Below are 14,706 nucleotides of genomic sequence, written 5' to 3' on the forward strand. Positions count from 1 at the left end.
TGGGTGCTTTGCTCCATCAGAGTGGGGCTGGCAGCAGCTGGGAGCACGCAGGGAGCCCGGGAGGTGAGGATTTGCCTTCCTTGCACTGTGTCAGGGGTCTGCCTGCACACCAGACGCGAGCTGCCGGGGCTGCGCCGTGCCAGCAGAAAGCCATCTGGACTGCTCCACGGCGCTGGGCGAGGCTGATAAGCCATGGCCTGGCACCAGGCTAACTGCAGAAATGACGGCTGGGGTATGGGCCTCGGCGACGAGCAGGCAGGAGGGCCGATGGCACAGTGCCAGCAGGCTCACACGTGGCTCGGATGGGTGTCAGAGCCCGGCTGAGGGCTGCGGGTGCACGGATGGAGAGGAGCGGAGGCCCCCAGGTGCCACAGCGAGGGCCATCGCACGAGGCAGGATGTCAAAAAGGCCACGTGCCACCCTCAGAAACTGGGTTTCCTTGTACCTCACCCCTCCTCCAACCCGCCTTCCCCTCTCCCCATCTCCCCTGCGTCCTTGCAGCAGCCAATGCCTCCTGCCCATGACGTGGCTCTCTTTTCACTAAAATCTGCAAAGCCTTGTGCTCTGGGCACCAGCACAGCTCAGAATATAAAAATTTAATCCATTAAATGGGTTTGCAGGGGAAGCTGGGGGAACGGGGGGGCAGGGGGGGGGAAGCACCCCCACAGCCTCCGCACTGGGGTTGCTCTGTCACCTGCACCACACCGGGCACTGCCTGAGATGGAGGGGACAGCGGTGAGGGAGGGCTCGTGCCATGCTGGTGCTGGGAAGGACAAGCAGCCCGGAGCCTGTCCAGCTGGGCAGGAGGTGCTGAAGAGGCCTGATCCAGCTCACAGAGGGTCCCAGGGACAGCTCCCACCCCTCCACACGGGGACACCAACTTGGTGACCTTGTCTCACAGTCCCCCCCTCCCCCCCGCCCAGCCTGTGCTGAAGAAACCCAGACGATGCTACCACCAGCAGTGCCTCAGACGGACTCCAGCAGGCAGGGGCATTTTCTTTTTTCCCCAAAAAGCCTCTGAATCCCAGCAAGAGCTATTTTAATCAGCACTTTCTGCCCTGCGGGACTCCTCGTGGTGTAATGAAAGAGGCGCAGACAGCCCTTTTACTCTCCCCTCCCATCAACCCCCTGTTTGGCCTCGTCTCCTTTTTTTTTTTTTATGTTTTTGTTGTTTTGCTCCCCCTCTGCATTTCCAGCCTGCTTTGTAAGTGTTTGAAAGTGATGCTGCTGCGGTTGTTATGGCGACACCAGGCTGGGGCCCTTGCCTGAAACTCCAAACACACAATTAGCTGATTAAGAGGAGAACACAGGAGCGGGGCAATGCTGCTCTGCAGGGCTGTCCCCATGCCACCTTCGGGGGTGCCCGTCCTCTGCCCCTGGGGGTCCCCAAGTGGGTTCAGGCATGTTAGGTCCTTCCAGGGGCTGAGATGCAGCCCAGGGAGCACACACAGCCCCTCAGATGGGTGCAGGACCAAGGTTTCCAGGCTTGGAGAGGCCAAGTCTTTGCACAAAGCCTCCCTGCAGGATGCTGCAGCATGGGAAAGGGGCTGGCGCAACGTGCTGCAAGGCTCTGCCTGCCCAGGGAGCAATGGAGACGCCGAAGGTGCTGGTCTCACTTGCAAGCACCACAGGCATGTTTAAATCACAGCACCCAGGAGCGTTTTGGAGATCCTAGCTTGGGTGCAGGCTGCAAGGCCGGACCCAGCTGGGATGTGACAGTGGGATGCAGCAGTGCCAGCTCTCAGCTCTGCTGGGACATGCTGCCATGCAGCCAGCTGGGCTCTGTGCTTGCCCCCAGCCCTGGGAGCTGCTTTCTCACCCCCAGCCTCCAAAAGATCCCCAGCAGTGCCCTCACCAGCAGTGCAGAGGCTCAGGAGGCTGCCTGTGCTCCCCCCCTCTCCCTCCCCAGCTGCTCCGCTCCTTGCCGCTCGCACATCTTTATTGCTCACAAAGCGGCTCAGGAAGGCAGCAATCATCCCCGTGACAGCCCCGTTTAATGAAGTCGGCCTTCATTAGACGTTTCCGTTCCACTTGAAAAGCTCCTCTGTGAGGCTGCTCGCATGCCCTGCGGCGGAGGTGGCATGCACGGGGACGGGTGACACTGCAGGGACGGGAAGCAGCAGGCAGGGCTGGTATCCCTGTGGGGACCAGTGTCTCCCCTACAGGGGCTCAGCTACGTGTTTATCCTCATGTTCCCATTTCAGGCAAGGGGGTACCACTCCCCGGAGAGCCATGGCCACGGGGTCTGGCCTCGACCCCTTTCTGGGGCTCGCAGGTGGCGAGGAGAGTGCAGGCTGGAGTGAAGGCTGCCTGCGGGGAGCCAGCTGGAGTGGCCCTGTGGAGAGGGTCATTTAGATAATGCCTGGCAGAGTGCTCCTCGAGGAGAGAGCTCTGAAGTGCTCGGCAGTTATCTGTCCAGAGGGAGCATCCTCGTCTCATCAGGGCCAGGGCTGGCGAGCCGCCAGCTGCAGCAGGTCAGGAGATACCCGTGGCCCCGCAGCCAGCTGCTCTGCGGGGATGTGGGGAACACCTCTCCCTGCAGACCTGGCAGACCCCTGCAGACCCCAGGGTGGGCTGTGGGCTTCCTCCTCCTGACTTGTCACGCTGCTTCCCTTCCCCTGGCTCCCCATGGGGAGTTTCAGCATCCATCAACATGGTCAGACTGTGGCCTTTCATTGCACCCTCTCCCCAGGTCCTGGCACTGGTCCCCATCAGCTTTTCCCCTTTATCACAGCGATGAAGGTGGCTTGGAGCAAATAAACAGCGAGCCACAGCTGTGAGGCAAGCAGCCAGCATCCATGGCTTCTTAACCTAGTTCGGGTTCTTCACTGCCTGGCTGCTTACAGGGGACAAAGGAGGGGACGTGTCCCCCCTGGGCACCATCCAGCTGCTTCTGCTTGGGGCTCCCTGGCCACCAAGGGCAGAGGGAAAGCCAGCACCTGCTGTCCCCATCCCTGTCGCCACCTCCAGGACCACAACAGGGTGAATGTGGGGAGCAGGAGCTGCAGAGCAATTCGCAATGATAGCCCTGGGGAGGGGTCAGCTCTGCAACCCCACACACACCTGGGGGGCAGCCACTGGTGGGGAGGGTGGTCAGGGTGTGGGAACGCCAGCAGAGAGCTGCACCGATGGCTACGGGTGTGAATGGTGGTGTCAACGAGGCTGCCGCCCTGGTGGGAACACAATGGCCAACCTCCCAGGTGGATGTGATGGACAGACAGCTGAAGCCCTGACGGACAGCTCTCAGGTGGCCTTGGGAGGTGTCAGGAGATGTCACATCTGGGTGCCGGTGGAGGAAGGGGTCAGGTCTGAAGCTGGGATCAGGTCTGTGGTGAGGGATTGCATCCACGGGGGCGATTGTGTCTGCAGCTGGGTGGGATCCAGGGTCCCGTCCCCTGCAAGGAGCCCACGCACATGGAGGGAGCCAGACACCACGCAGGGATGCTCTGCCTCCCTCCCCGGCTCAGTTCTGCTCCGCCTGTATGCGGTGATGGGCGCTGCTCTGCCCTTCCCTGCTGCAGCCTTGCACAGCAGCCCATCAGGCGCTCGCTTTTTATCCCATTTCATGCCGATTTTGGCATCACCCTCGCCTCCCGCACCAGTGCTGAAGCGAACCCTCCGCGCGGCGCCTCAACATTATTATCTCCATCAGCCAAACTTGTAATCTCCTGAAAAAAGATCTCTCGCTATTTTGACAAGTTCCCTTTTCCATCACCTCCTGCCGACTGGCAGGAACAGCCAGCTCGCGCAGCCGCCTGCTCTGCAGCAGGCTCGTCCTCCAAAAGCTCATCTCCCCCTCTTCCACAGGCAAAGCCTTCGCCCTGCGACCCTGCTGGGTGCTGCTGGCTTCAGAAAGGGCGCCGGGAGGAGCGGACGCTGCGACATCCCCGGGCTGTGGGCTCCAGAAGCAGCCGCAGATGGTGAGCCCACACGCCGCGTCGCTGCGGGAGCCAGTGACCTACACGCGGGCGTCATGCGAGATTTGGGGAGGGGTAGAAGGGGGGGGGAAGAGAGAGAGCTGACGAAAATGCACATTCCCGCGGCAGCTCAGCTCTCACCTCCACCCCTGCAGCCCTCCCCCAGCAGCCCGGCGCTGCCTGCAATGCCAAGAGCTTTCCCAGCCTGTTGCCATCGTGCCCGCTCCAATGCACTGGGGGTTTGCAGAGAGGGGCAGGGGACCCTGGGGATGCAAGAGCATCCCGCATCCTGCATCCTGCATCCCACATCCCGCATCCTGCATCCCACATCCTGCATCCTGCATGTGGTGGAGCCTGCTGAGTGCCGCAGGCAGGCTCTGAACCTTGCTAGGAGTGGGCATCAGGTCGTGTTATCCAGGGGACCAAATCCCCCAGGCCATGCTGGCATCGAGGAAGGGGGTGGCAGCTTGATCCCCCCGGCAGCTTGAGCAGGGGAATGGGCTCCTCCTCGCCTTTGCTTTTCCAGGAATCATTGCTCTCATCCGTGGGCCTGACAGGGCATGGCTCTCCCTGCAGAAGCACTTAATGCTCTTGCAATCTTCCAGCACAGTCTTCCACCGCCTCTCCCTTCCCCAGTCCTCTGGGGCCAGGGCTTGGCTGCAGAGATGTTTCCCTCTATCCCCATTTACAGCTCACCTCCCCTTTCTCTGTCCCTCTCTGCACCACATGCACCCCAGCACCCTTCCACTCTGCTCACCACGTAATGCAAGATTCACCCTAAAGGGGAGCATCCTCAGGAGGGTTTCATCAAAGGGAGGCACCCAGGGCCAGGGCAGGGCCACAGGACTCTCCGCGAAGCTCCGCAGCCGACGGAGCGAGGCACAACAGGACCTGACAGCACAAGCAGCAGGCAGGATGAATCCCGCCTGGAGCACGGCTCTGTGCATCTGCAGCCACCACGGAAGGCAGCCACGGAGCAGCTCGGGTGCCGGCGCAGCAGCCGGGTGCTGCCATGGATGCCACGAGCTGCAGCCTGCCTCAGCTTGCTGCTGGTTGGGTGTAGGAGGATGCGAAAGGTCTTTACGGAGGCGCGGTGGAAAGCTGCAGCTGGTGCAGCAGAAGCGGGGCCGCTGTCAGCTCCCACGGGGCTGGCACGTGGCGAGGAGCCGCAGGGCCACCAGCTCAGACGGTGGTCAGGGACCAGAAGGGAAGGAGTGAGGGGGTTCTCCAGAGGTCTCTCACCATTGATGCACCAACTTACAGAATGGTTGAGGGGGGAAGAGGCCCCTGGGGGTCATCTGGTCCAACCCCAGCTCAAGCAGGGACACCCAGAGCACTGCTGGAAGCTGCTCCCCAGAGGGCTGTGAGACCCTGGCACCCTAAACCACCCCCAGGTACAGCGGGCACCTCCAGAACAGGACAGCAGACCCCCAGCCAGTGACACCCATCCCAGGAGGGCTGAGTGACCGTGGGGGGTGCACATGGAACAAATGTCCCACCCTCAGAAGTGGCACTTTGGGGCTGCACCTTCCTTACCAGCACAGCGTCCTCCCTCCTTCCCCACCACCTCCACGAGCCCCCAGCCCTGCTGCAGCCCTGCAGCGTGCACCCACCCAGTCCTGGGGACCAGGAGAGCCAAAACCCCTCACGCTGCATTGCACCGGGCACACGGGGCTGGATGGAGCCAGCACATCCCCGCTCCACAGGGTGAGCAGCAGGCAATGGGTTAAAGTGGCCTCAGGCAGATCGTGGCTGGGGCTCCGTGTGGGGAAGACCCCGTCTGCACACAGGGGAGCCCTCTGATCCTCCACACCCATTGCAACCCCATCTCAGTAGTCCTTGAGGTTGTCTCTAAGAAAAGGAGCTCGGCCTCGGGGCCAGAGGAGATGCAGGGAAAGCTTTTATTGGTATCTCCCAGCCAACGTCAGCCCGGTTAAAAAAAAAAAAAAAAAAAAAAAAAAAAAAAAAAAAGCCTCATCTCTCAGAGAGCTGTTTAACACGGCTCAGGCAGCAATTGGTACAGGGACAGCAAACCAGGCTGCATCTGCTCAGCCCCAGTCACAAGCTCCCTGCTTCCTCCGCGTGTGTGTGTGTGAGCGAGCGTGCGTGCGCGCGTGTGTGTGTGTGTGCGCTAGACACAGGCATCCGCTCCCAGCATCTCGCCGTCTCCTGCATCCTCCAGCAGCGAGCGCCCGGCTCTTCTGGCTCCCCGCGTCCCAGCCTCGCCGCTGTGTCCCCCAGCGGGGATCTGAGCGTGGGGCGCGGGATGCGGTGAGCACCCGCGGGACCCGAGGAGGTGGTGGCCGGGAGCAGCTGCCATGGGCATCGCCTGGGAAGCTCTCTAGGGCTCGCGCTCCCAAGCAGGACCCTGACCCTGGTAAGTGGCTTTTTGGCTTCTTTTTTATTTTATTTTATTATTTTTTTTTTACTGGCTGCACATCCCAACACCCGTGGGTGGGTCACTCTGGGGTCCTGGTGCCAGGGAGGGTGATGGGGTGCTGGGATGGGGTGTCTGGGATGGAGCGGGGGTGTGGATGGTGGAGGGTCCTGCGCAGGCGTCGGGGGTCCTGATGTGGGTGCTGGGGAGGGAGACGAGGAGAAGTGGGGAGCTGGGCGGGAGCTGTGTCTGCTGCAGGGGAAGGGACTCTGCTGTCACGGCATTTTCATCCCCCTCTGGGAGATGGAAACGTGCGACACACCTATAAAATCAGCCGTGGTGCGGCAGGACGGGCAGCCGGATCCCGCAGGGAGAGCAGCCGCCGGCTGGGTGTCCCCAGGAGGGGGGCACAGCACAGCTGGGGCTTTGCCCACCTCGCCCAGACCTCCCCACCAGGCTCCTGCGCCCCTGCAGAGGGTGGGGAGGGTGCCACCAGCATCGGATGCCACCGACCCCTCTGTCCTGCTGCAATGGGGTCACCTCCCAGCAGCAGCCCCAGCAGTGCCCTGGTCCCGGCGTGTGCCATCCAACAAGGAGAGGGGACAAGGGGGTGCTGCTGGAACCCTCTGGGGACCCCCGGGCTGACCAGTCAGCTCAGGGGGTGGGCTGCAGGGTGCCCTGGCAGGCAGCATTGGGCAGGGCTGTGCCAGAGCTGCGTTGACTCCTCCCTGCTCTGCTCCGTGCCCTTCAGACCAAGCTGCCGTGGCTCCTGGGGTCCCCAGGGTGTCAGCACCCCATTGGCACCCCGTCCCTAATTCTGCCCCCCACAGGGCAGTGGCCCCAGGACTCTCGCGGGCACAGTGCTGGGGGTAAAACCACAAAGAGCCTCGTGAGGGCAGGGAGCTGGCCTGGCCCGTGGGAGCCAGGATGGGGCAGGGGGGTCCAGGGGCATCTTTCCTCTACAGCCAGGAGCTGGGAGGGGGGGTCCTGCTCCTTCACACCCCTCCTGCATCCCCTTGAGGACACTACAAGATGTGCCAAGGACCCTGCTCGTGGCTTCACCACACCAAGCACCCGCTGGCCCTCGCCTTGCCCAGAGCGATGCTGCAGCATCCCACCCCCCACCCAAAACCTGCACCCACAGCCCCTGCAGCAGCCTCCCCAGCACCCACAGCCACCTCCAACCCCCCCCCGCCAGGCCGTAACACCCGCCCCACGCTCCCAGCCGTGCCGTAACACGTCCACCCCCAAAATCATCCCTCCCGTGCTCCCAGCCACCACAACGCCCACGCCGCGCCGTGCTGCACCCACCCACTGCCACCCTCACCCCTGCGTGCAGCTGATGCTGGCACCCCCAGCAGTGCCTCCGTGCTGGCCAGCAGCCCCATCCCGGCCGTGCCTCGGTTTCCCCACGCAGAGAGCCCCGTGGGGCTGGGAAGGATGAGCCATCGGTGCTAGGAGGATGAAGTGCTTCCTGGCTGTGCTTTGCTCCAGGGATGAAGCAGCAAGAAGCGTTTCTCTTCAGAAGAGTGCAGGGAAGTGGGGCAGCCCGGGGGAATGAGGCAGGATGCAGATGAGCAGGGCAAGGGAAGGGAAGAGGGGAAGGTGTCCACGACCGCTGTGATAGCCCCTGGCAGGGCTTGGTGCAGCCGGGAGTTTGCAGCCAGCTCCGTCCCGGATTTATCTCGTTGATGGGGGCAACCTAAAAACAGGCCCCGTGTTTGTGCCAAGGTGAGCAGGGCGGTGACACCAGATCCCAGACCACTGGGCACCTTGCAGGGCAGCTGCTAACAGCAAATGGAGCTGGATTACCTCGGGGATATGTGGGGACACAGGATTTGGGGGGCAGGATGTGGCCATGGTGGGATGCAGGGGTCTGGGCTGCTATGGGCAGGGGTCTCCCTGCATCCAGAGGCCACCAGGAGAGGAGGGGACACCCAGAGCCTCTTGGCTGGACCCAAAGCTAGAGTGTGGAGCCCCAGGGTGGGGAGAGGCGCTGTGTGGGGGTGATGTCCCCCCCCCAGCACATCCTGGGGGGGGGTCTGGGGAGAACAACACAGCACTGAGGTGTCTGGAGAGCTTTGGGCCTGGGTCTGGCTGGGTGATGGAGATAGGGGTGAAGCCGTTCAGCCCCTAGATGTGCAGGCATCCTGTGCCAGGGTGAGGGAGAGGGGCAAAAAACCTGGCTGGGTGTGAAGGCAGGTTGCAAGGGGTCCATGCAGGGAGGCCAGCAGGGCTGAGAACAGACACACGTCATGACAGGAGTGTGACAGCCTCTGGACTCAGTGCTGGTGACAGGGGACACGCAAGGTGGCCTTGGGAGGGGGCTGTCAGCAGGGGCTGGAGGCAGGGAGGTGGGCTGGGACCCTCCAGGTCTACTGCCACGCTGGGGATCAGGAGCACCAGTGCAGCTACTGGGGAGACTGGTGCACAGCGAGCTGGGGCTCTCCTCTCTTTTGGCTCTTCACGAGACCTGCGAAGGCGGCTCTTGATGCTTGGGGGGGGCTCCACCTGCTGCGCCCCTCGTCTCAGCAGCTCACAGGCAGATCTGCAGTGCTGCCCAGAAAAATGCTGAACCTACCCAAGCCCATTGGGCTCCTGAGCCTCCCGGGCAGGGGGTGGCCGTGCTGCGAGGAGGCAGAAACACCCAGGTGTCTCCCCCCCACCGGCACAGCCGCAGTGATGCTGCTGTGATAGCTTGGACACGTGCCTCCAGCTCACCCCCGCTCCCACCTTTGCTGCACCGGGTGCCAGAACCAAGCTGGGTGCGAGGACCCAGGGTGCAAATACCCCTGCACACGCGTGTGCCCCCGCACGCAGGACGGGGCCCACGTGTTGCACACCCGGCGCCGCGCGTGGGCATGAGCGCAGATGGTCCCAGGGTGGGGGGCCGGGAAGCCGCCTGCGTGCGCGTGTGCGCGGTGGTGTTTGGGTTTGCACACCTGAGTGCGTGCGTGTGTGCATGCACGGGGCTGGCTGGGTGTGAGTGTGGGGCTGGGCTTCTGCTGCGTGGCTGCTCTGGCACAAACACGACCCAGAGCTGCTGTTGGCCCGCACAACCCTGCTCCGATGTAGGGCAGCTGTAATTACCGCACCGAGGCTCCCTGCTGCAGCACTGGGGCCTCCTGCAGCTACGAAATCCCCGTGTGCACGTGTGGTGCTAATTAATCCCGCTCCCCCCGGGGACCTCCCTGCCTCCTGGCATGCCACGGAGGCTGGAGGGGCTGGGAGATGGCTGTGCTGATGTCCCCCCCCTCATCGCTGTCACCAAGTGCCAGGTGAAGAGAAATTTAGGGAAGGTGGGAGAACCAGCACCAGCTCTGCCATGCCCTCTGGGATCCACTGGTCTGGTGTGGGAAGGGCCTGGAAGCAATTCTGGGTAAGCTGGAGCCTGCAGGGATGGGATGGGTGAGGCAGCATGCCCCCAGCACTCAGACCCTCCAAGGCCAGGTCTTCACATGGGTTTGGGTCCATCTCCCCACGGCCACCACTGCAGCACTGTGTGGCGGTCACGCAGCCATCGGGACACATTTTTGGGGCCAGCAGCTTGGCTCGATGGTGCAGCAGCTGCGTGCTGCATTGCACCGAAAGACCTCAGCGCCTTCCCCACCCCTCGCAGAGCCATGGGGGTGTTGATGTCGAGGCGGCAGACGGTGGAGAAAGTGCAGAAGGTCAGCTTGGCCGTGTCGGCCTTCAAGGACGGGCTGCGGGAGCAGCCGGCGGCGCGGCGGCGGGCGGAGGCTGGGGGCACGCGCCGCGGGACGCTGGAGCAGACGGTGCAAGAGGGAGAGGAGGAAGCGCCCGTGGGGCCCTCGCAGCCGGAGGAGGGCAGCGCCAGCAAGGCGGCGTGGGAGAGGCTGCGGGACGGCCGGGGCGTGGAGCCGGAGGAGTTTGATCGAGCCAACAGGTTCACGCCGCCCGCCTTCATCCGGCCGCAGCGGGAGCTGCACGATGACGAGCCCCCGGACATCAGCCTGGAGCAGCGGGAGCAGGCGAGCAGCTGAGCGTGGGGCCGGCGTGGGAGGGATGAGGTTGGGGTTGGAGACGTGAAGGGGGTCTGCAGGCATCCACGGTGCTCACCAGGCAGTGGCAGCCTCCTCGGAGCAAGGTGTTGGGCAGCAGAGGCTGGAGGCAGGAGCAGTGCTCTGCGTGTATGGACCAGCCTGGCCATCCACACCTACAACCCTCACAGCCCAGTTATCTACAACCCCAGAGCTTATCCACGCACACCTGTGATCCTACAGCCCACCCACAGCTTCAGCCCTACACAAACAACCACCCACAAGCACAAGCCCGCATCACAGCCAACCTACAACCTTACAGCTTCTCTGTCCATGCCTACAACCAGCCAAAACACAGGTCAAAACTTCTACCCACCCCCAGCCCTATAGTCCAGCCAGCAGTGAATGGACCATGCATGGACACAGTCCATCCATCCTTATGGCCCTACAGCCATATCCATCCACCTTTCTATGGACTCATGCCTCCTCCCCTAACCCCAAATGGCCAGCAAGCCAGCCGTGACCCCACCTTCTGACTGTGCCACCACCCCACAAACCTGCCCCACAAAACTTTGCACCCCTACACCCATCCCCATCCACGATGTGTAGTTGCCCTCCTGTCGGGGAGCACCCACGCTTGCTCTCTGAGCAGGGTGCTGAGCCGCTGCTGCCCACCGCTCTGCAGATCCTCAACGACGAGATGTGCGAGATCTGCGAGGTGTGGACGGCCGAGAGCCTCTTCCCCTGCCGCGTCTGCAGCCGGGTGTACCACGACGGCTGCCTGCGCCGCATGGGCTACCTGCAGAACGACAGCGCCGTGGAGGTGACGGAGACTGCGCACACCGAGACCGGCTGGAGCTGCTACTACTGCGTGAGTGCCCATAGATGAGATAGTAAGAGATTTAGATAAGATATTTGGAAGGAATTCTTTATTTTGAGGGTGGTGAGGCCCTGGCACAGGCTGCCCAGTGGAGCTGTGGCTGCCCCATCCCTGTCAGTGCTCCAGATCAGGTTGGATGAGGCTTTGGGCAGCCTGGGCTGGTGGGAGGTGTCCCTGCCCACAGCAGGGGGTTGGAGTTAGGTGGTCTTTAAGGTCCCTTCCAACCCAAAACACTCTGTGATGCTATGACACCAGCCCCTCCCCACCTCCCCACAGTGGCCATATGCTAACGCCCACCCCCCATCTTCCCCCTCTAGGACAACCTCAATCTCCTGCTGACGGAGGAGGAGATGTACAGCCTGATGGAGACTTTGCGGCAGTGCAAGATCATTCCAGGTGCGCACCCTCCCCGTGCAGGGATGGGCAGAGCCCTCCCTCACCCCTTGGGTGAGGGTCTCACCGCTGCCCTGACCAGCAGAAGGTAAAAAGCTCTGCTAAGGGCACCAGCCTCGGGTCCCCCGTAGCGGTCGAGGAAGCAGGGGGGGTGGGAGGGATGCATGGCACTCCCAGGGGGAAGGCTGGCGGAAGGGATGCCCCAAACCTGCCCCCGCAGACACCTGCCTGACGCTGGACGACTTCCTGCACTACAAGCACCTGGTGCACAAGCAGCAGTTTGAGCAGCCCATGGGGGAGGCGCAGGAGGAAGCGGCCACCCTGCAGTTCTCCGCCCTGGACCCCGACAAGAAGGGGCACGTCGAGTGGCCGGACTTCCTCTCCCACGAGTCCATCCAGCTGCTGCAGAAACTCCGCCCGCAGGTATGGCCGCGGTGCCGGGGCTGGGTTACCCACTGCAGTTGGTTATATCCCTCATAGTGGGTTATAACCCACTGCTGGGTTACCCACTGCAGTTGGTTATATCCCTGTTAGTGGGTTATAACCCACCGCTGGGTTACCCACTGCAGTTGGTTATATCCCTGATATATCCCTGATATAACCAACCACGGCTTTGCTCAAATCTTCCCCAGTCGGTGAAGGGGGTCCCCAAACCTGGTCAGGGGTGTTCCCTGTTCAATTCTTCCCCCTCCCATCATCTAGAACTCCCTGCTGCGGCTGCTGACGGCCAAGGAGCGCGAGCGGGCACGTGCAGCTTTCCTGGCGCTGGACCAGGACGGCGACGGCTTCATTGGCGAGGGCGAGTGCCACAAGGCGCGGCACGCCTGGTTCCGCAAGCACCAGAAGGAGACGCCGTCCTGCAACGTCAGGTACAGGGACACCTGCGGTGGGGGTAAACTCGCCGGAGGAAGGGGCAGTGGGGATAACCAGCGCCCTGCCTCCCTCCCTGCAGCATCAGCCACGTGGGACCCATGTCTGAGAGCAGCCCCGCCAGCAGCGGCAGCGCCAAGAGCCAGGAGAAGACGCTGCTGGCCGCCGAGCAGGAGGACGCCCGGTGAGGGATGGGGAAGGTGGCGGGCGGGCGATGTGGGGTGAGCACCCCCGGTGCTATTTGGGGGATATTTGGGGGATATTTGGGGAGATATTTGGGGGTGACGGTCTCTGCCCCACAGGCGCGTCGACTGGCCCGGCTTCCTGCGGGACAACGTCGCCTACATCCTGGCCGCCCGCCCCAACAGCGCCGCCGTCCACCTGCAGCCACCCGCCTAGCACCCTGCCCACCCCGCCCGCCCCGGCGCCATCTTGGCTGGCGACGCCTTCCCCCATGGCAGAGAGGGGAAGGGAAGAAAGAGCCCCGTTGCCATGGCAACCCGCCCCGCGAACCCCCCCCCCATTGGCTGAGGGAGACCCCGCCCGCTTCGCCCCGCCCGCCAATCCCGCGCGGCTCCCCGCTGCCTGCCCTAGGGGGGGAGCCAGCTGCTGATTGGCTGGCGGGGGGGAGACGACGCTCCGCTTCTCCACCTGCCTCCGCGTCGGATTGGCTGGGAGGGGCGGGTGGTGGGCTGCGATTGGCTGGGGGGAGGCAGGGCAGGACCTCGGTGCCCTGGAGGCCCGGGGGTCCCTGGAGAGGCTCCATTGGGGGGAGGCCGCCCCCGCCCTGCCCCGTGCGTGTCCTCCGTGTCCTCCACGGGGGAGGCTCGCAGGGCAGGGGCGAGGCTGGAGGCCACGAGGGGAAGGCGCCGAGGAGCCCTGCGAGCCTCGCCCCCTCCGTGCCCCGAGCATGGAGGCCAGGACCTCCGACCCACGGCCACGTGCCGCCTCCACGGCCTCGCCGCCTCCTCTCCCTGCCCGCGCCACGGCACCGCGCTCCCCGTTCGTCGGCCGTGCTCGAGGCCGGGAGATATGCGGCAGCGCCATGGGGATATTTTGGGTGCTGGGACCGCGGTGGGGCGCGGGGAGCGAGGTGGCAGGCACGGGGCGCCGCAGCCTGCACGCTGTACTGGGAGGTGTCCATTAAACAGCTGTGTCCAACCACCCTCTGGGTGCTGATTGTACGAGGAACATGCTGCAGGCACAGACGGCAAGCGGTGCCCACCTGCCTTCTGTGCAGGAGTTTTTTTTGGGGACCCCGCTGCTGCCCGGTGGAGGCTGTGAGCAGGAAGAGCAGCGGCGAAGGCTGGGTGCTGGGAACAGGCTGCTTGCAGCGGCTCTGGGAAGCCTGGAATAACCCCACAGAGACACAACGGGCACCCTGGGAGGTGTTTTAAGAATGGTGCCAAAGGCTGGAGGCTCTTCCAGGGCTAGCCGCATCCCTGGAGCACCCAGCGAAAGCTGCTGGTGGCACTTGGTCTGCAGGAAGCAGGCTGCCAGCAAAGGGGGCTCGCCTGCCCCAGTGGGTTTCCTCCCCATGGCTGCAATTCCCCAGGAGCTGCCGCTGGGTCCAGACCACGGCGGTGCCGTCCAGTCAACCCCATGGAGAAAATCCAGGCACCCATTGCCCGGAGGAAGAGGATGGTGGAAGGAGGAAGGAGGAGCTGGTGGGTGGTTTGGGCACCTGTAGCCAGGATGCTGCAGGCAGGTGATGCTGCACTCTCCTGGGGAGATGCTGGTAACTGCAGCTGGAGCTGCAGGGAGCTGGGGCAGAGAACGGGTCCTGGGCGTCCTTGGGGTGCAGCACCCACTGCCAGCACCCAAAATCCACACTCTGAGCACTCCGCAGGATCCAAACAGGGGAGCAGATCATGAGCCAGGTCCAGTCTCTGAAAAAAAATGTGAAATCCATGTGGGGGTCCCTTTCCTCCTTGCTCCCCCCGCCCCTTGCTCTCCAACCCCTGGGACACCCCAGGACACGTGGGTCTGTCCCCAAACCACCCTGCCACTGTGCAGTGCCACGGCAGAGCCAGCCCCACACTGCTTCCCTGTGCCTGGGGACAGGACACAGAGGCATTCCCAGCCCCATTGTCCCCCTGCCACCCCTCTGAGCAGCCTGGCACCCCTGCCAGGGCACGTGGCCTGCTGCTGTCCCCAGGGAGCTCGCTGATGAGGGACGCAGGTGGCCGGGCTGGCCCATGTCCTGCAGGGCTGTGCTGTCACCACCGCTCCAGCTGCCCGGCGTGCACGCGGTGCCGCAGCTGCAGG

The 14,706-nt window shown here is 63.5% G+C and overlaps 1 protein-coding gene across 1 annotated transcript; it reads left to right on the top strand.

The window, feature by feature from the left end:
• Window positions 1-5,776: 5,776 nt before the first annotated feature.
• On the top strand, window positions 5,777-13,602 carry PHF24 (PHD finger protein 24). The gene is made up of 8 exons (XM_032206548.1): window positions 5,777-6,294; window positions 9,914-10,286; window positions 10,981-11,166; window positions 11,493-11,571; window positions 11,789-11,991; window positions 12,271-12,437; window positions 12,521-12,622; window positions 12,741-13,602. The coding sequence occupies exons 2-8, from the start codon at window positions 9,918-9,920 to the stop codon at window positions 12,835-12,837; spliced, it is 1,203 nt and encodes a 400-aa protein (XP_032062439.1). The 5' UTR covers window positions 5,777-6,294; window positions 9,914-9,917; the 3' UTR covers window positions 12,838-13,602.
• Window positions 13,603-14,706: the final 1,104 nt, after the last annotated feature.

Source organism: Aythya fuligula, chromosome Z (genome assembly GCF_009819795.1).
Source record: "Aythya fuligula isolate bAytFul2 chromosome Z, bAytFul2.pri, whole genome shotgun sequence".
Lineage (NCBI taxonomy): Eukaryota > Metazoa > Chordata > Aves > Anseriformes > Anatidae > Aythya > Aythya fuligula.

Bases quoted from the DNA above. Each gene is read 5' to 3' on its own strand.
- PHF24 (XM_032206548.1), top strand. From the start codon at position 9,918: ATGGGGGTGTTGATGTCGAGGCGGCAGACGGTGGAGAAAGTGCAGAAG. The intron at 11,572-11,788 runs GTGCGCACCCTC...CTGCCCCCGCAG, and splicing joins GCAGTGCAAGATCATTCCAG to ACACCTGCCTGACGCTGGAC. The intron at 12,438-12,520 runs GTACAGGGACAC...CCCTCCCTGCAG, and splicing joins ACGCCGTCCTGCAACGTCAG to CATCAGCCACGTGGGACCCA.